Source organism: Excalfactoria chinensis, chromosome 2 (genome assembly GCF_039878825.1).
Source record: "Excalfactoria chinensis isolate bCotChi1 chromosome 2, bCotChi1.hap2, whole genome shotgun sequence".
Taxonomy (NCBI): Eukaryota; Metazoa; Chordata; class Aves; order Galliformes; family Phasianidae; genus Excalfactoria; species Excalfactoria chinensis.
Window position 1 is genome coordinate 139,789,981 of NC_092826.1, and position 27,096 is coordinate 139,817,076.

The 27,096-nt window shown below is 49.7% G+C and overlaps 2 protein-coding genes across 3 annotated transcripts; both read left to right on the forward strand.

The window, feature by feature from the left end:
- The first annotated feature begins 1,062 nt into the window (after positions 1-1,062).
- Positions 1,063-14,359, forward strand: HHATL (hedgehog acyltransferase like). 2 transcript variants are annotated; one of them, XM_072328573.1, is made up of 12 exons: positions 1,063-1,303; positions 2,323-2,464; positions 3,255-3,322; positions 3,642-3,755; positions 3,885-4,079; positions 4,858-5,067; positions 7,878-8,049; positions 8,699-8,843; positions 9,198-9,233; positions 9,602-9,803; positions 11,074-11,215; positions 12,520-14,359. In XM_072328573.1, exons 2-12 carry the CDS (start codon positions 2,359-2,361, stop codon positions 12,639-12,641), a joined length of 1,512 nt encoding a protein of 503 aa, XP_072184674.1. In that variant the 5' UTR covers positions 1,063-1,303; positions 2,323-2,358; the 3' UTR covers positions 12,642-14,359. The 2 variants fall into 2 exon arrangements, with proteins under 2 accessions (XP_072184674.1, XP_072184675.1); XM_072328574.1 differs by lacking the exon at positions 1,063-1,303 and adding an exon at positions 1,677-1,748.
- Positions 14,360-17,823: 3,464 nt separating this feature from the next.
- Positions 17,824-26,056, forward strand: KLHL40 (kelch like family member 40). The gene is made up of 6 exons (XM_072329753.1): positions 17,824-19,164; positions 22,018-22,178; positions 23,760-23,867; positions 24,384-24,569; positions 25,147-25,293; positions 25,928-26,056. The coding sequence occupies exons 1-6, from the start codon at positions 18,019-18,021 to the stop codon at positions 26,037-26,039; spliced, it is 1,860 nt and encodes a 619-aa protein (XP_072185854.1). The 5' UTR covers positions 17,824-18,018; the 3' UTR covers positions 26,040-26,056.
- The last annotated feature ends 1,040 nt before the right edge of the window (positions 26,057-27,096 follow it).

Consider the following 27,096-nt stretch of genomic DNA (forward strand, 5'->3'; position numbering starts at 1 on the left):
TTAAAGCTAAATGATTTTTATCATCACAGTTCCCAGAGCCTCATGAAAAACTGCTGCACCTTCCATCCAGGAAGCTCACAAATTACCCAGGGCAAAAATGAAACGTAGAATTAGATACAAGGAAAGGCAAGATAAAATAATGAAAGAATGAAATAAAATAACACAAATAAAGGGACCTACTTTCCTCCTTTCTCAGGTGGCGAACGTGATGATGGTACCCAACGTGGAGCACACTCAAGGAGGAGGATCTGGGGGCAGGCAGAGCTTTCCCTGCTCTGAGGCTCCCTGATGTATTCCAGACATCAACCACACTGCTGTCAGTGAGTGGAGGCTCATCACGGTCACGTGGAGTATGGTATGTTGTGTTTGTTGCTTATCAACACTGAGCTCTTAATTACTCCTCCTCTAAGCACCTGGTCAGTTATGGCAGGGTGCGTGGAGCTCCTCTGGGTAGGGACGGAGCTGTGGCAGAAAGGTGAAGTCTTTGGGTTTTATACTGTTACACCATTGAGTAATGGGCTCTGCATTGCCCTCATCCAGCCCCAGGCCAGGGGGAGCCCCTTGGCACAGAGCTCCTTGGGTGGTCGTGCTGGAGTTCCTCTCCCTAGAGCCCAGAATGTGCCACATCTCACCCCAACGCAGCCAGCCCATGGAGGTGTTGATCACACCCTGCCTTGATTTGCTCCCCCAGCCCCATGGGGAGCTCATGGAGGTCAACTCCGCCAGAAGCTCCAACCAAACCTCGTAGGGAATGGGGAGAGAAAGCTCAGCTGGTCGCACAGAGATGAGCCGGACACTGCGTTGACTCATCCTTGGCCAACCCCAAAATCACTTTGCCCATATCCCAGCCAGCCCCTCACCATCCCTTCCTGCAGCCTCACACAACGTGCCTCAGTTTCCCCACCTGCGCACCGAGGTCAGCCTTACAGGCTGGAAGAGCAGCCCCAGACCTGGCTCGGGTTGGCTTTGGCAGCCAGCTCAGGTCCTCTCCAGCAGCTGCAATGACAGACAGCTCCTGAACCAGCCCCTCTGCAGCGCTGCTCTAAAATAAAAATACCTCCTGCTGCCGTGCTTCACTCCCAGCCAAACTTCCTCCAGGGGCACTCTGGGGGGGACGGAGCCCCCAGACCTGCCCTGCTGGGCTGAGAGATGCCCAAGGGAAGGCCAGCGGCCCCCAAAGCTCTGCCTTAGGGTTGTTATTTTGTCCCCCACTTTCTCCCCCCCCCCACGTCCCCCAAGCCCTCAGGTTGCATTGCAGGACGCTGGACCCCCCCCTTGGCACCCCCCCTCCCCGGGGCTCAAGGTCAGTAATGGGGAGAGAAATGGGGCTGTGGGAGGGGGCAGATTGTGGGGTGCCCTTGGTGGGGAGGGAATGAGGATGCTGTTGGTCTGGGGGGGAAGGGGTAAAACCTGAAGGGGAAACGCTGAGCATGGCAGCTAAAACTAATCTTGCCCCCCCCCCCGCTTTAATGCAAATAAATAACCAAGCAAATAAAAGCCTTCAGAAACACGGAAAAAGGATAAAAGCTCTTTAAAGCCGCATCCCCCGGTGCCCTCCCTCCGCATAGGGACTGCAGAGCGATGGCAGCGTGCCCCCCCCCCCCCCCCGCTCTGCATTGCCCGCTGACCCCAAATCCACCCCGCAGCTTTTGCGCTGCAGATGCGGGTTCGCTTTCAATTGCCGTCCGAACACGGAGCTCTGCTGATCGGGGGATGCTGGCAGGGCAGGGGGGCACTGCCACCACCGGGTGAGGTGGCACGGAGCTGACAGGGACAGGACCCCCCCCCCCCCCCCCCGCCCTGCTGCTCCTACCCCCCCAACCCCAAAAAGATTTGGACATATGACAACCCGCGGAGGCGACGGGAGGTTGGGTTGGGGAAGCGTTGTAATGCCGGGGTTAATTAGCGCTGGCAGGAGTAGTTAGCCCAGGGCTTTGGGAACACCCCCTAGCACACAGTTCCATGCTGAGAGCTCAGGGCAAAGCAAAACACCTGCAGTAAGTGTGCAGTGGGTGGGGAAGGGGAATGGGGGGGAATTCCTCTGCATCCCCCCCAGCAGTGCACCTTTAGGCTTGACATGCATCCCACCAAGAAGTGAGAGGTGATGCAGAAAGAACCCCATGCAGACCTCAGGGTGGGTATGAGCCCAAATCCTGTGTCCTGGGTGGGTTTGGGGCTCCCCCAGCGCTCAGCTGGTGCTGTTTGCTCCTCTTCTACCAGCCTATACAGGAGCCCACCAAGTGGGGTGGCTGAGGACCAGCAGTAACTCGGGGCATCTGTGGGGTGGCTGAGCTCTTACCTTGGGTTTTATTCCTTTCCCAGGTCTGGATCCCCTACACCCACCAGTAACACGCAGCGATGGGGGTTAAAACAATGCTGCCCAGCCACGAGCTGGGCTTCTATGCTCTCGTTGTGACCTGTGCTGTGCTGTACAGCGGCAGCGGTATCTTCGAGGCATCCAGAGGTAAACATCCCTCCCCTCCATCAAGGAGGAAGGATACAACATCCTTATTAACAACATAGCTTTAATATAAATATTTTTGGTGTATAATAACTTGGGAGTCCTTCAGAGCGGATCCAAAGGGATTTAATACCCACTGCTTTCAGCCTGGTTACCCACACGGCCCCATTCCCATGGCTCTCCATCATCATCACCCTGAGCATGCCACCAGCCTGCCCACACGGCATCACTTCCCAACGATTCTTCTGCCTAGAAGTAGAAAGAAACACCTGAAAAACTCACCCCCTCCAATTGGGAACCCATGCAGGAATGGTTGGCGTTCCTGACTCCCAGTTTTCCACTGGAAATGGGAACTTTCAGGATGGGACTGAGGATGTTTGGGCCCCCGTGACTCACCCTCGTGGTGAGGAGGGCTCCTTGCCTTGCCAAAATGTAGCTCCCTCTTTGCTTCTATCATTGAATCACTACAGAAAGACCTCTGAGATCCCCAATCCCACCCCCACATTTCCCGCTATGTCCCTCAGTGCCACATCCCCATGGCTCTGGAACACCTCTAGGTACAGTGACCCCATCACTTCCCTGGGCAGCCTGTGCCACTGCAGCACCACTCCTACAGGGAATAAACTGTTCCTGTTATCCAAACTGAACCTTTCTCCCCATCACTTTGCAACCTGCTCTAGTGGTTGGTGACCCTGCCCATGGCGGGTGGGGGGGGGTTGAAAGTGGATGATTGTTATGGCCTTTTCAACCCAGGCCACTCTTTGATTCTATGATAACTCTTGTTCTTCTGCAGACAGCATGAACAGAAAAGCCTTTCGGGATGGCATCAAGCCAGGCTGGCACTACTTTGGCAGGAAGATGGTAAGAGGAGGAAGCAGAGCTCTTGTTCTGCTATGGACACTTCTGAAAAGTCCTTGTGTATTTTCTCCCTTAAGAAAGCAATGGATGTTGTCAGGGAAATGGCAGCCCTGCAGCACGGAGTGGATGCTCTGATTTGCGTGCGCTAAGAAACGTATATATCTCTCCCTGGGTTTTATGACAAAGCTAAAGTGCTCGTCAGCCCTGGGGTGGAAATTGGGAAGAAAGGGCCCTGAAATACGTGTGCTTTCCTCCTGAAATGGGCGCTGGGGTGGGAACATGGAGCCTGGGGACCATTAAGCAGCCGGTGCTGCTCCTGCAGGACGTGGCCGACTTCGAGTGGGTGATGTGGTTCACCTCCTTCAGGAACGTCATCATCTTCACCCTCTCAGGACACGTCCTCTTTGCCAAGGTGTGCTCCATGACGGTGCCACAGGTGAGTCAGGGCTGGGTTAAAAGCAGCGGGACTTGGCATCCGCTGGGTGGGCACGGATGGGATGCTGCAGGATGGTGAGGAGGAGGGAGGGCTGGGGTTTCCCACCCTGCTGATGGTTTCCCCTCGCAGCACCGGGCCGTGGTATACATGCTGTATGGGATGCTGGCTGTGCTGGGCAGCATGGGGCTCACCTACCTGATGATCATCCTTTCCCACTGCCTCATCCTCTACTCCGTGGCGCTGGCCAAGCAGAAATGGCTCTGTTATGTGGCTGGGCTCTGCTGCCTCGCCTCCATCAAGCTGGAGCCCTTCAGCTCCTGGCAGGTAGGTGCTATCCTGAGCCTCCCCTTTGCCTCCCATCTCTTTCCTTGTGTTTACCTCCTTAGGTGTCCCCAGATCCCGAGTCCTTTTCCTGGCCCTGTGTCAGCTCCTTAGTTTATGAGAGCAGGGAACTGTTGTGGCACTGAGCTCAGGAACAGTCCCATAGGGGCTGTGTCACATACTGGTGGTTTCCTCCTTGCTGCTTAGGCAGTGTTTTGCCAGGTGACACCAAGCAAGGAATTTTCTTCCCCCGTGCCTCATTTTCCCCACCTGCCATGCAGTGCTGGGATGGGTTCAGTGATGCTTGTGCCTACCTGTATGTTAAAGACTTACTCTCACTGGTGGGTGGGGAGAAGCCCAGGGAGAGCCTTATAAAGCCATGCAGTCCCTCTGAAGGGCAGTACTACCAGTCCCTGCCCATCATCACCTCCTGAAACGTGCTCCTGCCTCTCCACTGGGTTTCCACCATGTCCCTCCTCCCTCTGGGGAGGGCTCTGCCCCTGGACGAAGTGACATTCCCATCCCAGATCACAACCACATCTTCACCAACCGGCTGTGGGCTGTGTTGGTTAAAGGGACCTTCCGCTCCTCTGGGATGTAGGATCCAGACTGAAAATGGAGCCCTGGCTTGATTCTTCTGACAGCAATACTCATTAGGGATAATTGCCAGAGTGTAATTAGGGGCTTTGCCAGCTGCCCCAAGTGTGGATGTCTTCCACAAGATAAGGGAGCACCGAAGTGATGCTGCGTGCCTGGTGGTAACTGTCCTTTTCTCACCCAGAGCGGGTTTGTAACAGGAGCTTTTGATCTTCAAGATGTCCTCTTCTATGGAGGAAGTGGCTTCACCATCATGCGCTGCATGAGCTTCGCTCTCGAGAGCTCCGAGAGGAAGGAAGGTATCTTCTCCATCTTTGACCTCCTCAAGTACAACTTCTACCTTCCCTTCTTCTTCTTCGGGCCCGTCATGACGTTTGACCAGTTTCACATCCAGGTGAGTGTCCCCATGGCCTCCTTGAGTTGATCTGCATGAACTGAAGGTCTACAAATCCCCACTGTTGGCCGCAGCGTAGGTGTATTTGTAGAGGTTATGCAGTCCATGGCCACAGTCCAGGCTCCACAACAGTGCTGTGTTTTTTGGTCAGAGGTGGAAACTGATGAGTTTTTCACCTTCCCTTTTGGGTTTTTTGGCCATTTCCCCTCACAAGACAGGAAAGAGGACATTGTCATGGTGGCAGTGCCATGTTGGGATTGAGGGCAGGAGTGCTCAGCTCATTCCCTTGCTTGTTGGGCACTGCTGTGTTTTGGCAGCCTCTGTCCTGATGCTTCCTCTGCTCCAGATGAACAGACTTGGACATCTCATATATTGCACACAACCAAGGGGGGTTTATAAAGGGCAGACTCCATACAGCAGACCCCTGGGCTGCTGCATCTGGGTTCTTTCACATCCAAAGATCAAGCAACTGCAACAAGCCTCGGTCATTCAAGTAAAGCTGGTACGGCTTGTTGATGTGCCAGGAAGCCCAGCTGATGATTACTATCCTCACTGCTGCTTTGCTTTAGAGAATGAATACTTTTAATAATATTGGGTCAGAAACATGTCAGGAACTCCCTCGTGAATTCAGAAGAGAACACAGCCCAGGCTGTTCATGTGTTTTTCCTAACAGTGCTGTCAGGTGTAAATAAATCAGCACACTGGTCTTGTGGTGCCTGCAAGACATGAGCTCCTATCACCCTACAAGTGATGCGAGGGGGTATTTGTTTCCTGCTCCTTCCACATAGTCCCAGATCTGGATGTTTATAACTATTTAATGAGAAAATAAAACCCAAAGGCACAGCGAGTCCAGCCCCTTTCCCCACCTCACAGCCAGGGGACCTGCCTTGGCCTGGACACCACTGCCACCTCCTGGCTAGGTGCCACCCTGCACTGCTTGCCCTGCAGCTAATTGTAGAGCTGGTTCCTAATTGCCCAGTCTCAATTGTAAAGGCAGACAGATTGAGTCCTTTCCCCAGACCGCGGTCTATGGCCTCGTTAGGGAATGGATCTGCCTCCTTGGCTGTGTCCTGGAGGGGTCCTTTCACCCCGCATCCCCCATGGGTAGTGGGTCTACATGGAATCACAGCATCATTCAGGTCAGAAAAGACCTCTGAGATTCTGAAGTCCAACCCCAGCCCACCCCCCCATGCCCACCGACCACATCCCCCAGTGCCACATCTTCACAGTGCTTCAATGCCTTCAGGGATGGTGACCCCACCACCTCCCTGCCAATAATGCATCACCACTCTTTGAGAGAAGAAATAGTTCCTAATATCCAACCACAGCTTGGCCATTCCTTCTCAGGCTGTCTCTCTTACTGAGAGGAGGGGGACAAACTCACTTCTGTGGGGCTGGAAGTGTTGGGGACAGAGTCCCAGTCCCCATGTCCTCTCCTGCTTTCTTCTCCAACTCAGCGGCCTCGTTATGTCCTTAAAGCACTTGGCATACAACAGACAGGAGAAAATCTGTCAGAGGCTTTAATTCTCAGGAATCATCTGGTTCTGACGGCGGGGCTGGTGCGGCAGCACGCAGATTGCTTTGAGAGAACTCCCACCTCTCACCGGGAATAAAGGGAAAGTCATAAACATAAGAGGATTTTGAACACAGCAGCAATTCTTACGGCGATGCAGGGAAGCGAGGCCATCAGTCTGCCCAGCGTAATCCCAACTGCTCGCTCTGATTATTTCTGTATTACAACACCCAGAGAAACAGCAGCTCCCAGAGGCCGTGTCTGCACAGGGTGCTGCAGAGAGGAAAGCCAAACAGAGAGATCCCAAATGCCCCTTGAGCAGCTGCTCCTCTCCCTTACAACAGATATCTGCAGCAGAAGTTCCAGAGACCATCAGCCATCCTTCTCCTCCCCCTCCCAGATGAGTCCAGCCCAAATGCCCACCTGGGCAGGGCTCCCAGCTGGGATCAGCCCCTCTGCCAACATGTGGATGTCTGTTCTTATAAACTGTAGCATCCTGTAGATGGGATGTTCATGAGCTGAGAACAAAGAAGTTGTGAAAACATTTAGGTTTAATTGGATACTGTAGATTATACATAGAAGCGTAGGCATAGAAGATAAGGAAATGGCATGTCAAACTATCAGAGGAGGAAGCTGACGCGTGAAATTGACCTGTAAAGGACTGATTAGCCGGGTTTTGGAAAACATGATACTACCCAAAGAAACTGCTGTAGTACATATAAGGGGACATCAAAAAGGAGACTCTTTGGGAGCATGAGAAGTAGAGCAGATGATGACAAAGTGAAGGAGGCTGCTTTACAGTCAGAAAAAGCAAGGAAACTGTCTCAGGTGCCTGAAATAAAGCCTCACTCTGTCCTGTACTGAGCTCTGCCTCAGCAGCTCATTGTGAATAGCAAACCTGCAGCCACTATGTAAGAAAGTCGAGTGAAGGCTTATGCCTTAGTGCTAGAAGATTTCCTCTGCAAAAAGACCATCTGACACTCACACCTCGTGACCTATGCAAAGGTCAGCCTTAAGGTAAAGGGATTTCTTGAGAATGACCCCAAGGAGAGATCCTAAACTCTGTTTCATTGGTTGTTATGGTGTTCACCCCATCAGGGATGTTTCCTCTTCTTGTGGATATGTCTCTTGGGTCTTTGTTAAGCAACAGGGATTTGGACACTGTATGTCATGGTGTGATTCCTAAAGGAGTCCCTTAATTCCTAAGTCGAGTCCCTGTTTGGACCCTGAACGTTTCTCCAGTCCTGCTTCCCACCTTGCCCTCCAGCTCAGCCTTTCTTGTTTGCCATCCTGGCAGGTGAGCACCCGAGATCTGCGCCGCAAAGATGATGAGATGAGGAACATTCGGGTCCATGCCCTCCTCCACGTGGGGGCCATCATCGCTGTGGACATCTTCTTCCATTTCTTCTACATCCTCACCCTCCCTTCTGACCTGAAGTTCGTGAACCGCCTCTCGGACTGGGCCTTGGGTGAGTGGTCATGGGGGTGTGCTCAGCCTTGTGCTTAGCTTCAAGGCAGTAGTGCCATCCTACTCCATTGGAAAGCCTCAGCAGTGCCTGTGTTGGATATATTTTAGTAGAGTCCTCCTTCTTCCCCCTGAGCTCCCTGTCATTCCCATTGTATGGACTAAAGGGGAGACAAGGTCTGAGGAAACCTGATCTCTGTTTAAAGTTGGCTATGATGTGAGCAGGTCTGAACCAGGGTCTTCCAGAAGCCAGACTCCCAGGATGAGTAGTGGTAGCACACCGCTATTCAGCTGGCAGCTGGGTAGAAGACTCCAGTCTCCCAAGTGAATGTTCAATGGCAGAATCTGAGATGCCACCAGGTTATGTGACACCCACAGTAGCCTAGAGCAGCCCCGTGTCACATAGAGTGGCACCTGGAGGCCAGGAGGAAATCCTATGTAGCTCCAGAATTGATTTAGGGTGTCCTAAAAGACTGGGATAGCCTGATCAAGTATATATGTTACTCCAGATGGAGCTGTGCAGGCTGACCTCATTGTCCAGATCTGCCTCATCCACAGTGGGAGATGAGGTGTGACTGGGAGCTCAGGTGGCACTGTGACCCCCAGACTGAAGCTCCTCCTCTTCACCCTTTTGACTCCTGTTTTTGCTCCAGCCGGCTTGGCCTACTCCAATTTGGTGTACGACTGGGTCAAAGCTGCTGTCATGTTTGGGGTCATCAACACCATTGCCAGACTGGACCACTTGGACCCACCGCAGCCCCCAAAATGCATCACCATGCTCTACGTCTTTGCAGAAACGTGAGTATCTCGTGTATGTTGTTGATGGAAGGCAGCGTGTTTGACCCTAAAAGAGTGTGCATGGAGATGAGGAGGGCTGAGCTGTGCTTCTGAGCAGCTGGCCTATAGGTTGACTATACTGAAAGCCTAGACTTGGCCATAGCCCAAAGAAATATTCTTGTGCAGGGAACAATAGTAAGGAGGGAGGTGCTAGTGGGATCACGCAGTAGCAGGACTTATTCTAGGAAGGAGCATGGAGAACAAGTGTGAATGAGGTTCAAAGTAAACCTTGCTGGGGTACCAGGCACCCTCTATGGTTGGAAAGGTGTCATTAGCCTGTGTGTTCTAATGTGCTTTTTGCTATCTGTATTGTAGGCATTTTGACAGAGGGATCAATGACTGGCTGTGCAAGTAAGTGTCTACTCAACCATCTCCTATCTATTTTGGGTTCTTCTCTTTCATCACGCAGAAGTGATGTATTAAATACTGTTCATCCCAAAGATAAGAAGCCTTCATTTCTGGGTTAATTTCATGCAGTCACATTTGGTCTGTTTATCCCAAAGGTCATTGAACTAATCAAAACAATGTAGAACTGCCCACCCAGTTCTTCTCTGCCAGAAAAACCTCTCAGTCCAATGAGTTTACTGTTCCCTCATAGGAGGGAGAGTCAGGTTCACCTTCCATCAGGAAGAAAAAGGAACTGAACCCAGGTGGGCAAACGTAGGAGAAGGGGTTTTCCTTGGCTATGGGGAGCACCAATCACTTTCATTGACCATTAGGTATGTGTATGACCACATCGGAGAGAACCACGACAACATCATGAAGGAACTTGTGGCCACCATTGCCACCTTTGCTGTCACCACTCTGTGGTTGGGACCCTGTGAGATTGTTTACATCTGGTCTGTCTTCAACTGCTTTGGCCTCAACTTTGAGCTCTGGGTGCAGAAGTTCTTCCAGTGGAAGCCCCTCTCCAAACTGGAGGTGAGCAGATGCGCTGTGAGCAGATGGGGTTGAGATTGGTGGACCTGGGGACAAACTCTGCTCCTGGAAACACCTATGACTGTAGGGAGCTCATGTTTCTTTAGACAAATGAGATCCATTCAGCTGAGGCTGAAGAGCAGCATCCCCAGTGATGTGGTGCAGCTCCACATCCAGGTTTCCTAGAGTACTTTCCTACAGACTTTATCAGCATTATGTTCAGGTCCTGCCCAGAGAGATGTGGATGCCCCATCCCTGGAGGTGCTCAAGCCCAGGTTGGATGGGGTTTTGAGCAGCCTGATCTGGTGGAGGGCACTCAGCCCATTGCAGGGGGTGGGAGCTCAATGGTCTTTAAGATCCCTTCCAACATAAGCCATTCTTTGGTGCTGTGATACAAGCACGACTATGCAAGAGGACAGTCCTGGTGCTCTTTAATTTCCTGCATGGTTCCACTCACCTAGAGCAAATCCCCACACACCCCTATGATGCTTCATGGGAAATTTAGACAGAGGATGGAGCTTTCAAAGAGAAAAGAAGTCCAAGAGCACCAGCTCTGGCAAGGCACTGAAATAGCACAGATGGATTCCAAAGGTCTGTCCATAGGGAATTGCTTATACATTTCCATACAGAAATCATTTGCTTTTCTTGTCCTGCAAAACACTTTGGCATTCTGACTTCTGATAAAAGCAAATATTTAGAATGAATTGTTTTCCAACCACTCCAAAGCTTAGTGCTCCATCTTTGTTTGGGACCAAGACGCCTCAGAGACGTAGTTGGAAAAAGCTCCATTCTGGGAACAATTTTGTGTTTGTTTATTTGTTTTGCCCAACCCAAAGCCTGGAGGTCCTACATGGATCCAGTAAAGGCTCCTTTTGAACAAAAACATGGGAGAGCATTCCTCCTGTTTGCTCTGCTCTTTCAACTTCCAACCAGATTAAGGCACCCGCAGGCAGTGAAGCTGCCTTCCCTGCAGCACTGCAACTCTCAGTGCTAAGTGGCAAATGGATACATCATGCTCTTAGAAGATTGCTGTAAACCACGTCCCTGCTCCTGGGGAGCTGGGAGTGACTGGGATGCGGGGCTAAGAATAATCTCAGCAAACAGCAGCATTCATCTGCCTTGGGGAATGGCAACAGATGAAGAGAGGAGTGCCCAGCCATCACGATTAGCGTGAAACCATGTGTACCATCCTGGTGGATTTTGGCTGCTGTTGGATCAGCAACCTCTCCTTGCAGCCCCGTTTCCCCTCACTCTGTTCCTCTCTCCTACATAGGCCAAAATGTCAGAGGCCACATCTCGGCGGATTAGGGCTGTTTTTGGGGCAGCAAATTTCTGGGCCATCGTCCTCTACAACATTCTAGCCCTCAACAGTCTGGAGTTTGCACTGCTGGTCACCAAGAGACTCCTCGTGACAGGTAAGGTGCCAATGGCCTTCCGCACTGAGCAATCCCTGTCCTGGTGGGCAGACAGGGGGTGAGGGGCTGCCAAGTCTTTCTGTGTCCAAAGCAGCCTGGCTATTACCATGTTACACATCTGCTCCCAACCACGTCCATTCCTGTGAAAGATGTATAAATATGGATTTCTTAGCTCTTGTCTGGGTTAATGGTTGGACTAGATGATCTTATTGGTCTTTTTCACCTTTATGATTCTATGACATGCCAGCTCTCTGAGGTGCGAGCTGCCTTCCAGATGTGTTTGTGCATCTCCCCTTACAGCCTAATGCTGTGACTTGCTGCAAAGCAGACGTTGCAGTTGGGGACCTCTCCCAGTTGGGCTGAGTCCCTGGGTGCAAAATGGTCCCTTTGCTGGAGGAAGGGATTTACTTGTCTTATTTCATTTCCCTTTTCTTTAGTAGCTCTTCCTGTGCCAACCTGAAGGTGACAGGTAAAAATCCTTATGCTAGGCTCCTTATGAACAGAATTATCAACATCTTCTCGTTGGCAGATGCTGGCACTATTTTAGAGTCTTCTCATGCAACTCATGGTATAAATAGCCACATGGAATCCATGTCCTCCAGCCCTCTTTGGGTCAGGTCTGGCTTAGGAAATGGATAATGTGACGCACTGGGCTCCATGTGCCAGAAGTGCCTGCCCACTGAGTTAGCTGGTGTTTGTGGGTTGCATTATTAATTGCAGAAGTCCTCTTTTAGCAGGTACAAAGCCTGTGCCTCCTATCTGCTGTGGATACCCAACTTGTTGTTACAAACACCCACGGGCCCTTCCTAAGTGGAAGGCTTCCTCCCAGCTCTTGTTACTTATCAAGGTGACAAAAACATGTTCCCACACTGGGATGGGACTAAGCTGAGGTTAACCCTCAGTGTCAGCAGGGTCCAAAGCTTCCAGAAGGTTGCAGTGCTGAACAGGGATGAATGATGGCAGGTTGCATGAGCACAAAGCCAACTGCTGAGTCTGAACTCAATGGGCAAAGCAGGTCTGGAGGTCAGGGAGAGCTCAAAGCAAAACTACAGCATGTTCCCACAACATCAACTGTGATCCAGAATGCCATCGTGGGTTTAGGCACTTCTTCATCTAAAATCCACCCCTGGGGATTTCTCTCCTCTCTCTGTGATGCTGTTGGTTTGGATCCACAAAGGAAAACAACTTTAGCCATGAATCTGGGGACCTCCCATGCCCAACCAAGGGGCAGAGGTGCCAGAGAAGAGTTGGCCCCATTAGGCAAGCAGCACACCAAAGTGACCATGTCTCCCTCCACCTTCCAGGTTTCCCCGTCAGCACCTTGTCCATCTGGTTCATCACATACTGTGGAGTGCAGCTGATCAAAGAGCGTGAACGCATCCTGGCCATGGAAGAGGAGAAGAGTGAGAAACCCAAGGCAGAGTAGAGGAAGGCATCAGTTGGTTTGCCCCAAAGCCTGGACTCCCTTCTGACTGCCTCTGCCAAGCCAGCTGCTGGCAAGGGCTCTCCAAGCACTCTTGGCAATCAGACTGCTGTAACTCACCTATAGAGAAGTCATCTGGAAGGCAGATGCCATCCCTTTGCTGCAGGGATCTCCTGTGGCACAGCGAGCATTTTGCACGCTCCCCGCACATAGCAGACAGCTGAGATAGGCTCCCAAGACACATCTTTTAGGCTCCATCCTTTTTCTGACCCTTTGGCACCACGCAGACCTAGAGATTTCACCCTCTGCTCCCCCATAACACCCGATCCACCAGCATCTGGCTCTCCCACAGGACCTGCAGCCCAGGTCTCCCATCTCCAGGTCACTTCCAGCCAAAGCATCACATTTTTCTTTTGCTACAAGAAATGTCCATCATATACTGTAAATGGTTCAACATCTGGGGCTGTGCATTAAGGGCTGTGAAATGGCTCAGCACAATGAACGCCTACCAAGAGGCTAATAAATAAATAGAACAGTCTTTTATAGCAAAGGGAAAGAGGTTCAGGAACTACACAGGGAAGAGTAATTGTCTTCCCACTGCTGTCAGCCGTGCAGAGTGATGCCTGTTAGTATCTCAAAACAGGTCCCTTCAGTCCTAAACATCTTGCGAAATGATTTAGTGCCAGCCTCAGGTGTAGTCAGTGGCAGTACATGAAGCATGCCTGCTTCACAGCCAGAGCACATCACGTACTGCTCGTCTGCAGGGTGGGCATGTGGAAGAAACAGCAAAGTTTCAGCCAAAGTTCAGCCCAGACCCAGCTCAGCCCCCACAAAGGACCCTTTGCTGTGGGTCATGCAGTGGATGTGGCCGCCACAACCACCACTCTGTGACACATGCCTCGGGACTCAAACCAAGTACCACCCAGCTTCTTTTGCATGCCATGGGCAAAGGTTTAAGCTCACATTCCTGTCCGTGACTGAGGGCTCAGTAGCCAATTCTTGACCATCTCCAGCCACCCAGCCTGACTTTGATGCACACAGCCTAAGCCTGTGCTACATGAACACACACACATACGTACAACCAAAGGAGAAAGGCATCAAATGAAGGGCAGCGCTTTGGGGATGGGTGGTGGAGGGGAAGTGCCTGGTAGCCTCCTTGGAGAAGTAGGCTTTGGAGCACTGTATGGGAAGTGCATTGAATAAATGATCCCATGGTGCCTTGGGGAGGAGATGGGTCTATCACTGAAAATAGATCCAGCTCTCTTGCACTTTACAGAAGTTTTCAGTGGCCTTATGTCTGAATGACATCAATGTGTGGTGAGGGTAGAATCTGGACCACTTTGCAACACGGGATGAGACTCTTGGTGCTGCTGTGTTCTGACTTCCCAGTGGATGAAGCAGGAATGGTTTACCTTGTCAGCTTTCAGCTCTGCCAAAGTGATTTACAAAGTCCCCGATAAACGTCATTTATTTATGTAGTAAAAAATTGTCGGACATCTATGGTGGCTACCACTCATCAATGTTGTGTTGCTGTGATTCCAGTGACCCCTGGGTGACATGTTACCTTGGGATCTGGGAGATCCAGGAGTCTGTTTGCAATTTTGGCATCTAAGGAGACCCACTCATCATTATCAGATTGAAGCCAGTGATGAGCGGCTGTAGCATCATTTGTATTTTGAGTCTATTGCCATGCAGGTACAATTTTACGAGACTACTGCTGTAAAACTGTTGTCTGTGTGGATTTAGAGGTAGAAGTCATGTGGGTTTTCTTTTTGGGAGCTTGGCCCCAGATGTTGGAAGTGCAGTGAGGTGTTGTGCCTTGGTTGCACCTCCAGTCACATCCATAGAACCCCTTCAGCTACCAAGCACACCTCTTTGAAACAGAGGTCTGCTGCTGGACCTCAGCTATGATATGCCTAAAATCTTTAGATATGCCACTCAGCTATGATATGTTGTGCCCTAAAACCTAGTGCAAAATCCAATTTGCTCCCCCATGCAGGTGTCTGCAGACAGCTGGAACCTCCCTGAGCTGCAGGGTCCAAGGACTCTGTCCTTGTGGGCAACCCCAGGTGCACAGGAAGGGAAACAGAGTCACCAGAGTCCTGGTGTTGGAGAAGATGACTCACATGGCAAAGCCAATGACTCTGCACTGCCCTCCCAGCCTGGAGAGTCTGGGAGAGAAAATAACCCATTCACTAAGGATCTAAATTTACTCAGCAGCTACATCTAATGGAGCTGTCAGAAGCTAATCTTAGGCACTGGTAGAGCTGTTACAGAACAGCTCGTGGGAGAACTTTGCCCACCTTTGCCTGAAGGTATCCCCTTGGTTACCATTGCTGTTAGAAGCCCAAAGGGATCCTACATGCCAGGAGCACCAAAGCACTTCTATTACAGCCACATCTCACTGCTCAGCCTTGTGTAGAAGACCCTCAGCTTCAGCATATACCACTGGGGAAAGTGTCTAATCCGACCTTGTTATTGCCTGGCTGCGATAGCAAGGAAAGCTATTTTTTACTACGACTACAAATCCAGATGAGTAGTTCTACTCTATGTACCTTTTTCAATCTGACACAGCTATAAATCTTACATTCACCTTTCTTGCTCTAAAAATCTGTATGGGAGAGAGCAATCCCCCTACATTTCATCCCCTTAGGGTGGTTTACATACATTTTTACTCACCCTCATCCTGAGTGGGGTGACTGTTGCCTGCTTGGAGGCAATTGACTTAGTCCATTGGTCACGGGGTACCACTCATTCATTGTAGTTCCATTAGGCTAAGGTCAGCTGGCTGAGAGCTACTCGTAACTGCCCAGCTCACAGGTGTGAGGCACTGGGAACACATAAGGATATCTAGGATGAATTCATGATTTAAGTGAATGGGGAAAGATGGACCTCAGTGGAGTCCTCTCATCTCAGGCAACTGTCCAACTTGGAATCAACTCCCAAAGGCGAATCAACTCTCCATGGCCATAGGGAGCCTCAAGAACAGCCCCAGGGTGGAAGAGCCAAACCTTTGATGTTTTATTCAGGTCTTCTTTCACCAAGCTCTGGAATGGGCTGGCCTCATTACAGAGCAAAATGAAGGCTGGTAAATGCCATCTCTGCCACATGGACCTGGATGGATTCAAAAATAGGGCTGCTCCACACTTGAACAGGGAGGTCTGGGTCTGGTTTCCCTGCCAAAGCAGGGCACGATGGTGAAAGCAATCAAAATCCAACTCTCAGATGACAGCAGACCTTGTCCTGAAGTAGTCATCCCATCCCAGGGTTTTCCATCTCCCTGAATGGTGGCAAACTGATGTTTTCTGCTGCCGGAGAAGCCTATGGCAGGGTGAAATCTGAAGGGGAGAAAAAGCCCATCTACAGTCAGTGCAACTCTAAACAACAGCTTTTGGGCCCTGTTTGCTTGGAGATATCTCTGTTTTTCATCAGTCCATCAATCTCTAAAGTGATGAGACTTGCACACAAAGGTGGATCAGAAGATTCCTGCGCTCACTGAGCCATTGCTGCTGATGGTATTGAGCCCATCACTTATCTCCTACCCATGCCAGTGTGGGTTATTTACCTGAGCCAGAGCCAGTGCCTCTTTCCAATCATCCGCACAGGCAAAAGACTAACATGAGTTTGTATTTCCTATAGGGGCTGCCATGTTGGCTAGATCTCACTGCATTTAGTGCTATCACCTTATGATTAGCAGTGAGAACATCTTGTGCTGTGAGGAACATGGAAGGTAAATCTGGGATGGCAGCACCCACTGAGCAGCATAGTGAGAAGGAAATCAAGTCAGGGCTCAAGGAAGATTAAAGGCAGAGAAGGATAATTATAAATAACAGTGTGACCACATTGGAAAAGTGAAACACTAACACAGAAGGAAGGAAGAGGGAGGATGGGGCTGTCCAGCCCCAGGAATCTGTGAGCAAATGAATATTGTTGATGGATGAGCCAGTTGAAAGATGTGTGCTCATCCTCTGGTCCTGTCTCTGATCCTGAACTGATGATGTGAGCTGAAATCAGCACATGATTATAGCCCTGCTATATTACTGCCTGGGATGCTGCTGGAACCTCACCAGTACGGCTTCATCTAGCGTCATCCCCTCCCTCATTACTCAGATAACCATCATGTCACAAAGCATACTTATCAACACACACATGCCAGAGCAAGGGGTTATGTGGCTTTAAATACACCAAGAAGACTGCGGCTAATGGCTTTGCATAGATCTAATTAATTTGTTAATTAAATCTGTGCCATCTCTGAGTGTCAGAAAGCCCAAAGGGTCTATAATAACGGAGATAAAACAGACTCTTGTAGAAGTTTTACCATAATTATAAACAATCATAGTTACTCTGCTCACCTAGGTCTGCCCAAACCAATTTGCTTCCTTGTGAGCTCTGTGGGAAGAGCTGGACCTGGAGCAGTCAGCTGAGGCCCCACGAGGCTCTACAATGTCCATGGACATCCAAGCAGGTTGCAGGACCTGGCAGAGCCCTTGGCTCTTCTGCAGTGCACACTGAAGGCTGGCCAGGTTGTCCTACTTTGTCTCTAGGCTTCAGCTTGGGGGTTGAATCCCAGCAGACCTCATCAGAAGACCCCAAACTCACAAGTAAATACCTGCTTTCAGGTGTCTCGGTCAGTGAGACGAAGCTCACTGTTAGGGTCTCTGAAGTTAGGTCTGCCTCATTCCTCATCCCCTTCAGACCCTTGAAAACTGACTCCAGAGGAGAAGAAAGGACAAACCTGCACAGCCCTGGGGATGTGCTGGACTCAAGGATGCCACAACACATGGACTCTCCCTTCTTGCATCTTTCCATCTTTGATTCACGGCCTGTTTTTAGCACCACAAAAGATTCAGCAGTTTGGGAATGTTCTGTTTTGCAGTGTCAGAGGTCTCATCCCTGCCATTCATATCCCAGAAGGCAGATTACGGTGGTTGATTCATCTGGAGGACATTTCCCAAGTGTGGTGGAGGTGTCATAGGGTCGCACACGTCCTTCCATCAGAGGACTTGGTGACTCATCGGCTGAAAGACGGTTCCTGAAGCATCGAGGCTGAAGTACAGCTGTTCCTCCCGTCCCCTCCCTTCCCCCCTTGCCCAGTGTGTCATATTAAAGGGTGATCGGTTTACACATGCTCCAATATGGATTCCTTAAGCTTTGTTACGTGGTGGCTATATATAAAGCTCTGAGCTGGAAGCTGAAGTACACAGACAGCTGCGATAGTAGCGAGCATTTCACATTCCCAGAGCGCTGACAGGCTGGAAGCAAGGGAGACCTGCGAGCCCTGCTTTGAGAAAGTTTCCTTACCAAGGGCACACACAGAGATATATTCATAAATAGATACAAAAGCAAGCTTAGTAAAAAATAGGAGTTCTTACTCTCCACCATGGGTTTGCCTTTTGATCAAGTGGAAGAACTGCGTCTCTACCAGCAAACCCTCCTCCAGGATGGACTGAAAGACATGTTGGACCACAACAAGTTTCTGGACTGTGTCTTGAAAGTCAAGGGAAAGGAGTTTCCCTGCCATCGGCTGGTGCTGGCAGCTTGCAGCCCCTATTTCCGGGCAATGTTCCTCTCAGACATGGAAGAGAGCAAGAAGAGGGAGGTCAGCTTGGAAGACGTCGATCCAGATGTCATGGGCAAGATCCTCCATTACATCTACACCTCTGAGCTAGAGATCACAGAGCAGAATGTTCAGGACATTTTCTCTGTGGCCAACATGTTCCAGATCCCCTCCATCTTCACTGTCTGCGTGTCCTTCTTGCAGAAGCGCCTTTGCCTCAGCAACTGCTTGGCTATCTTCAGGCTGGGCTTGATGTTGGATTGTGCCCGGCTGGCCGTGGCAGCTCGGGATTTCATCTGCGATCGCTTTGCACTGGTCTCCCGTGATGAGGAATTCTACCAGCTCTCACCCGACGAGCTCATCGCCATCATCTCCAGTGACTCCCTCAACATCGAGAAAGAGGAAAATGTCTTTGAAGTGGTGATGAAGTGGGTGGGCACCAAAGACCAGGAGAGCCGGCAGAAGGCCCTGCCTGTTGTCTTTGAAAGCATCCGCTTCCGCCTCATGCCCAAGGACTACATCAAGGACCACGTGGAGAAGCAGGCTGTGGTGAAGTCCAGCCCAGAGCTGCTCAAAAAACTACAGATGGTAAAGGATGCCCAGCAAGGCAAATTCACTGTGGTGAAGAAGAAGAAAGCGAAGAAAAGCGATGAAAAGCAAGCAAAAGGCAACGTTGTCAATGGAGCAGTGGATGAGGAGGAAGATGCAGAGGAGGATGTACTCCCAGGGATCTTAAATGACACAATGCGCTTTGGGATGTTTCTCCAGGACCTCATTTTCATGGTGAGCGACAGTGGAGCAGTGGCCTATGATCCCACTGCCAACGAGTGCTATTTTGCCTCCCTGTCTGCTCAAATCCCAAAGAACCACGTCAGTCTGGTGACCAAAGAGAATCAGATCTTCATTGTCGGAGGACTGTACTACAATGAGGACAACAAAGAGGATCCCATGAGTTCCTACTTCCTACAGGTATTAACTTATATTTTCTTTCTTTTCTTTGAGCAGGAGCATGATCGGTCTTTATTGATGTTAGCAATATCAATGTGATGCTAAAATGAAAGATGTAAATGAAGTTGAAACATTTAAGTTGCTTTACTAGTGATTTTCTTGCCACATTCTTAACATGCATACCACTAACAAGGTTGTGGTCATTGATGAAGAAAGCTTTAATGGTCCAAATCCTGAATGTGACATCATTTTGGCCAATGAATTTGCTCCAGTCCTGCTTGCCAAAGGGCATACAAACTAGGTTGGAGGCATCAGGTCTTTATATCTTCTATATCCCCTGGGAATGAACCCCCAGCAAAACATAGTGATGACTCTGCCAGATGCCAACACAGGGAACAGCAGCAGCTGCAGCCATAGAGTAAACACTCCAAAGACATGAAGTTTGTCCCTGCCTACCGATATCATCCTCTTTTCCAATGCTGTTCTTGTCCCTATATGTGTTCTAGTTCCATCTCAGAGTCTCTGCTTTGGTTGTTTCCATCATGTGCAAGGGAAACTCTGCTGTGACATTTCTGGGGGATATCTAACAGGAAAAGTGGCTATTCTAACTCAGCAATAACCAAAGCTGTGAGCATGCTGGGCTTTGAGCAGGCAATCTGAGCCCCAGGCTGGGCTGTAACCCAAGAGCACCTTCCCTGAAGGGACCTAACAGGGCACTGCCATTCCTGCCAACCCTGTAGGAATCCAGTAAATCCCATGTCCTTCCCCCTCTACCCAGAAATCTCCTGGGTAAACAAGCTCCTATGGCTCACATCTGTTTTGGAAGGAAGCAACAGAGTATTGGGAGGATCAAGCAAGGTAAGTTCCCTTGCTGAGACACAGAAGTTTGATCCTTGCCATGTTGCATGAGTAGGACTGTGTACTCGTACCATGTGTTCAGGGAATGTTTGTCCTCAGCTGAAGTGTTAGACTTAGAAGCCTATGCAGCCCACATTAAGCCCGTGGAATGAGGAGTTAATGGGAAGATACAGCAGCCTGAGGAAGCAGAATGGAGAGGGAAGGTAGTGGGGAATGCCTGGGTAACTGGTACTCGGCACAGAACCTTTTGCACTGAAGAGAAGCTTTGGCCACAGCAGGTACAGACAACTCCAGCCCTTATCTGTGCTCAGCAGGCAGATAGGCTAATTCACATTCAGCCTATACCTACATCTAAAGATGAGTCCTCCACCTATTTGCTGCTGACCAGGCAAGCTGATCTCCTGGGCAGCAGGGAAGGTCTACCATGTCCATGCCTTCATGTATGTTCCTGAATGAATAAGGTGTTCTGAGCCTTTTTCAGCTGGAGCTTCACAAGGATGTAGGACGACCCTAGTACAAACCCCTGTATAATGCAGCAGCCTCTTACACCTTCTGACTCTGTTTCTATCCTCCCCAGTTTCATGTTCCTCCTTCAGTCAGGGTTAGTTTACACTTAAGGACAAGCATCGATGTATCCAAGTGCTGATAAATCCCAGAGGCCTTGCAGATTTTGGCAGGAACAGAATGATTCCGTTGACATTCCAGATGGAAAACGGTATCCTTTATTTGTCACTTCTAAGATTTATGCTTTGGAAACAATACTGAACCCATCGAGAAGCAGGAACTCTCCTGGTGACGGGGCTGCTTAGGCCTGCACTATAAATAACACAAACGTGGACCAGAGCTCACAAAGGGACAACAATCACAGGCACCCAGCTGAGGCTGAGGCTTTGGAGGCAACCCAACAAGCTGCAGCTCCTTGGCCCAAGCCCATAGAAAACAGTGCTTCAGGCTGTGCTCCATCACAGCTTCTTCCTGCAGGGTTCCACCAAACGGCTGCTAGAGGTCACTCCGGACTCAACCCATGAAGTTCCTTCTCCATCGCCAAGATGTCTTAAAAATGTTGACCCATTTTACAGTTCCTTCTAAGCACTTTGGCGTCCAAAGAGCCCCCAGCCCCCATTCTGTCTCATAATCTTTCATGGGTTTTTGTTTTCTGGTGGAGTAATGACTTGATCCACAGACATCCAAGTATTTGGTCATCTGACCTACCTGCATTGCACGTCTCAGTCTCCGTGTCTTATCACACACTTCGGTTGGCATGAAGAGCTCTGGTCTTTGCAGTCTCATCTCTTCAGGTTGGATATCAGGGAGGTGGTGGGGTCACCATCCCTGGAGGTGTTCCAGAAGCACAGAGTTGTGGCACTGAGGGATGTGGTCAGTGGGCATTTGGGGGGGGGTGGTTTGGGGTTGGTTTTGGTTAGCTTGGAGGTCTTTTCCAACCTGAATGATTCTATTCTGTGATCTCAGCTTCATTGTGCCCTGTAGATTTGGTGTAGACAGGTATAGCGTAAAGGGCTTTTGTGCAGATAGAAGCACACTCATTTCATCCACACAATGAGGTGGTAGGGGACACCAGTATCCTGAAAAGCAGGAGAAGAAGCCACTGAGTGATCTTTGCCAGCAAGAAGAAGAACTGGTGGGAAGAGAAAGCATTTTCCTCTTCACTGACTGAGGTGAGTGAGCTATTTAGCCCACATTGTAGACACCACACTGTGACCTCGAGGGGATGGAAAATACCAAAATGAAGCACATAGACACATGCTTCTTCTGGAGAGGTTCAGGCAAAATCTCTAAGACTTAAGTGTTTCAGCTCCTCCAGTCCCAGGAACTATGCTTTATAAGTCCAACATGGGAATCTCCCACCCAAAGATGGCCAAGCTTGTTCCAAGCCAAGGCTTTGGTCCATTGAGAGGAACACATCCCTGTGACAAGCTGTGAGTGGTAATAGATGCTGCTTCGAGTCTCTGGATTCTGCAGGAAGGCACACACTAATGACCTTGTGTTTCCTTTCAGTATGACCATCTGGACTCAGACTGGCTGGGGATGCCCCCCTTGCCCTCCCCACGCTGCCTCTTTGGCCTGGGAGAGGCAGAAAACTCCATTTTTGTGGTTGGAGGGAAAGAGCTGAAAGAGGGAGAGAAGACCTTGGATTCAGTGCTGTGCTACGACCGCCTGTAAGTGTCTGGGTGCAGGTGTGGGGCAGGAGGTGGTCAGCAGGGGAATATGGGGCAGCTGCCATGCAAAGTGAATCCAGCTCCCCAACAAGCAATGGAGCATAGTGACAGGGCTCAAGCTCTGCACACAGACCCTAAGACTCAGGCTGTGCTGTGGGGCTCTCAGCTGCTCTCTCCAGTAGCATCACTTGTGGTAACCGAAGCTCCCAAGGTGGAAGTCGAAATGGGGATATTAAATTACAAAGGAGTGATCTCGACAGATGCTCACGTGTGGCCTGTTTTCTTTCTGTTGCTGCCCCGTTGGTTTGAGGTCTCACAGGGAGTGCCCTTGGGCAGGAAAGTTTGTTTTGGAAGTATTCAGATGTGGCACTGAATGGCCCACCCTGATGGATATCCAATTATTTTTGCACAATGGGCTCTGAACCAGGTTATGTCATAAGCTGTATTTAGAGGCACTGTCCTGGTCTGCTCGTGGGAGGCAGAAATATTCAAAGGCTGCTCCTCTCTGCCCTAAAGAGGCACAGTGGTAGGTGTTAACAAGCCTCTGCTCCATTTATTTTTAGATGCATCTGCTTCAAAGACTGTTTTAGAGGCAGTGATATGAAACCAATTTCATTTCCCCAGAACACGGGGTATTATCTGGGCAGCAGTGTGAGTCCTCCTGCCATGTGCACAGGGGTGGTTTGAGTATGGGTTGGAAACTGGCAGAAATATGACCAGCACCACTCCTAGTTCTGGGGTAATTTAGGTAAAGAGTTCCACAATAGCAAACCTGGAGGGGATAAAGCGCTGGTCTATGGAAGCAACTGGTTGCCTAGAATGGTCAGGCAGTCAGAAGGCATTTCCATTCCTAGGCAAAATGAAGCGCAGGTCTTTGGAGGCTGATCCTACATGGTGAGGCACTGGAATGGACTGTCCAGAGAGGTGGTGGTACCCCATCCCTAGAGATACTCAAGGCCAAGGGGACGGGGCTGTGAGCACCTGACAGAGCTGTGGGTGCTTATGCATTGCAGGGAGTGGGACCTGAAGGCCTTTAGGTTGCCCCTTCCAACTCAAACAGTCCTATGATTCTGAATGAATCTGTGCTACATGGACATTGAAACACATCCTGAGAAACTCCAGCCTGATTTGGGCCTACATACCCACCCACCGAGCATAGGTGTCTGGCCTTCCTTTGGGTCTAGGCACTACATATACAACCCAAATTTTAGCTGGCCCCGTTTTTGGCCACCCAACACAAACCAGCAAGAAGTGAAAATAAAGCATGAGGTGTGCTAAAGTCTCACTTGAGGACAAAGCAGGAGGTTCTGCCATGGAAAAACTGTGAGTACCCTCTAAGTCTCGCTGGATTTCATTTTTTACATAATACAGAAAAACATTATCTTATCCTTTTGTTTCAGTTTTAAGGTGACAAAACTGACTTGTTGAGCATTATCCCATTGGAAACTTCATGTTTTTAAGATACTGTGTTCTCTGTTTGTCAGGATTGGCACTCACCTCCGATCCTGCAAAACACCGCGTACTCTGGGCCTCACCCAGCAAGATACAAATCCTTTTTCTTCCCATCTTTCCCTTATCCAGGTCCTTCAAGTGGGGTGAAGCTGATTCCCTTCCCTATGCAGTCTACGGTCATGCAGTGGTATCACACAAGGACCTTGTCTATGTCATTGGAGGCAAAGGAAGTGACAAGTAGGTCAAAAATCAAGAGAAACCTAGAAGTCATCACCCAGAATACAGTGAGCAAAACTTGCCATAACTCAGTAAAGAAGGTCCGGAAGGAATATAGCATGCATTCACTTACCTCACACTGCCTTTCACTCTACTGGGTAACTTTTGGGAGGGTATTTTGCAGTGTTAGGCTGAGTCAGCAGCACTGAAACAGCACCTGAAGGCTGCACACACGGTCCTGTTAGTGACATGGACTCTTCATACAGGTGTGCACACAGCACTGGGCTTTTAAGGTTCCTTATCCAAAGCAATCACATTGGGAGCAGATGTGTTGTACGCAGAAATGGTATCTCTGGGCATGGGCAAGCTTGAGTGCCTACCCAAGCAAAGACATTAAAGCCAACACAGAGACCAAAATCCCTTCTATAGAGCCATGTTCTTTGCAACAGGCATCCCCAAACTCCTGCAGTGCAAAACTGTCATTGTCAGTCCCTGGGCTGACAATTTATGTTCCCCTTCTCTATCCTCTTTCCCTAGGAAGTGCTTGAAGAAGATGTGTGTCTACAACCCAAATAAGTTTGAGTGGAAGGAGCTGGCTCCCATGAAAACTGCTCGTTCCTTGTTTGGAGCCACTGTGCACAAAGACAAAATCTATGTGGCAGCTGGTGTGACTGACTCTGGTTTGACCAACTCAGTGGAAGTGTATGACATTGCCACCAACAAGTATGTACTGAGCACCTTTGGGACACAGTTACACCAGCACCAGCTGTAGGGGTACATTAAGAGCTTCTAACCATTCTTGCAGCTCCACACATCAGTTCCTCCCAGTCTGTATTCCTTGGGCAACTGGGTATCAATGAGGCCTCATTGAGTAGGGCATTACGTAGCACGCTGCATCTGTCATTAATACCATTTTACTGTGGATCAATCCAGGCTCAGATTCAAAGTGAGTCATCAGTGAGTTGAGCCCTTGGGTGCTTTGTGGGGCTGTTGTTTCATCTTATCATCTTCACCCAATGCAAGAGACGTGTTCCCTGACTTTGGGCTTTGTGCTCCTGTCCAGCCATGGGACCTGCTGGTCTACGCTAGGTGTACATCACAGCTCATTGACTTACAGAAGATGAAACTGATCTATGATGATGGAAGCAGATACCTGTCTCTAGCACCAGGCAACAAATGATCCCATCCCAAGCAAAGCTACACGAGTTAGCCTGCCATGAATTGATTCAGCCACTGATTCCCATGTTGACACCCAAGGGTGGGCAGGGTGCCCTAACACGTCCCTCTCTCTGTGCTGCAGGTGGGACACCTTCCCCGAGTTCCCACAGGAGCGCAGCTCGGTCAGCCTGGTGAGCCTGTCTGGGGTGCTCTACCTGCTTGGAGGGTTTGCCACGGTGGAGACGGAGTCTGGGGAGCTGGTGCCAACAGAGCTGAATGACGTCTGGAGGTGATGACCTTCCCTGGGGCTCTCCATGGGAGATGGGGGATGTTATTCAGTGGCAGACACCAAGGAAACAGACAGTCTTGGTCTTTATGCCTTTAGTCTGAGGGAGATGCTGCTACTCCACCACAAGGCTGCAGGCTCAGCATGAGGTCTCTGGGTGAGATGTGTGCTCTGTACCGTGCTGGAGGGCACGTTAGGTGTTTTGGTGATTTCTCCCAGCCTCCAATAGGAAAACAGCAGGGAAAATCTTTCTCCTGAATTGCCATTTTGTTTGGAGCTGGCTCCAGATCTCCCCTTTGGTTTGAAGCAGTGTTTCTGCGATGAATGCTCTCCTTGAGAAAAGACAGAGCTTGGGCTGGAAACCAGACTGTCTTACATGAGAGCAGAGACAGAAAGCACTTTCTAACAGCTGCTCACGCAGGATTAGTTCCTGTCCCTCAGGTCTGTGGATGTAGAGCACCCTCAGCAGGCATTTCCTGGCCTTCACCACAGATCTTCCATCTTAGTGATACTAACCCATCCCCCAGGGTTCCAGCAGCTGCTATCAGCATGTTGTAGCTGGGTGTTGTGGAGGTGGGGGTTTATAAGGTGCGGAGAGGGAATGCTTTCCTCACCATAGCTATCTGTCTGTCTCCAGATATGATGAAGAGCAGAAGAAGTGGGAAGGGGTCCTCCGCGAGATCCAATACGCCTCTGGTGCCACTTTCCTTCCTGTGCGCCTCAATGTTTTGCGGCTAACAAAGATGTAGCACCATTTCCTTTCTCCAGTGGGCAGGGAGGGATGGGGAGATGCGGTTTCTCTAGATACTGTGTAGGACATTGTGTCTGTGATTGGTACCATTTCACTGAGTCAAATGGGAGAGGGGGAAAATTGAAGCCTTAAATTTGCTGAGGCTCACAAGGTAACTAAAAAAGGACTTCAGAGCATGCGAGGAGCTGGGGAAAACTAACAGACATGGAGCAACGCGCTAATCCAGTCTCAGCTGGCAGAACAAAGAGATTCCACTCTTGTTCCACTTCTTTCTCTTAGTTTTTTCCAATCTTCTCCAGCCATCAGTGGATGTAGAAGGGGGTTCTGAAGGCTGATGTTTCTCCAGACAAAAGGGTCTCTGATATGTTTCCTCACCTTAGGTAGCTGCAGGTGTGGTGCTACAAAGCACTTGAGAGGGAAAAGGGAGGTGGTGCAGGTCAGACCTGGGGGACTCTGAGGAGTTCCCACGTGGCAAAGGTCATTGGGATGATATAGTTAAAAGAAAACAGGCATGTTGGCACTGGGGGCAGAAATTCCTTCAACATTGCAATGAACAGGAAAAAAAAAGAATAGTTCTTCACCTCCATCCTAACTTTGCGCTGTAGGGATGCAAGAAGGTGATGGTTGCAAGAGAGGCTGTGGGTATGATGCTCATCTCCATCCTTAGGGCTCCTTGTGGTTGATCACAGATTACAATGTCCTCATATACGGAGGGACAAGTGCTTTTTGTCAGGGAAAGGTTTTATATTTATGCTTTCATTTTTATTGTCACAAACTTTTTTTTTTTTTTTTTTTTTTTTAAAGCACTGTTTTAATTTGCAAAATTCTTGGAGATCTAAGCAGCGTTTGGCTCAAAGAGAGCTTCCTGCTGAGATAAAATGCATTGTGTTCTGTTTTGTTTTGGTTTTTTTAAGTGATCACGATGATGTTTTGTTAGAAACACGACTGTGCCAGCAGCAGGACAGAGATGTGTTGTTAGACCAGAAATCTAATGATGATGTCCATGCTGTATGACCAACAATTCACTTCAGAATAAACCTTGAAAATATTTCTCC

What these genes read in the sequence shown, in the direction of transcription:
- HHATL (XM_072328573.1), top strand. Translation starts at nt 2,359, where the DNA reads ATGGGGGTTAAAACAATGCTGCCCAGCCACGAGCTGGGCTTCTATGCT. An exon ending in GCTCCATGACGGTGCCACAG is followed by an intron (nt 3,756 to 3,884) that starts GTGAGTCAGGGC and finishes TTCCCCTCGCAG; the next exon opens with CACCGGGCCGTGGTATACAT. An exon ending in AGCCCTTCAGCTCCTGGCAG is followed by an intron (nt 4,080 to 4,857) that starts GTAGGTGCTATC and finishes TTTCTCACCCAG; the next exon opens with AGCGGGTTTGTAACAGGAGC.
- KLHL40 (XM_072329753.1), top strand. Translation starts at nt 18,019, where the DNA reads ATGGGTTTGCCTTTTGATCAAGTGGAAGAACTGCGTCTCTACCAGCAA. An exon ending in TGAGTTCCTACTTCCTACAG is followed by an intron (nt 19,165 to 22,017) that starts GTATTAACTTAT and finishes GTTTCCTTTCAG; the next exon opens with TATGACCATCTGGACTCAGA. An exon ending in GTGCTGTGCTACGACCGCCT is followed by an intron (nt 22,179 to 23,759) that starts GTAAGTGTCTGG and finishes TCCCTTATCCAG; the next exon opens with GTCCTTCAAGTGGGGTGAAG.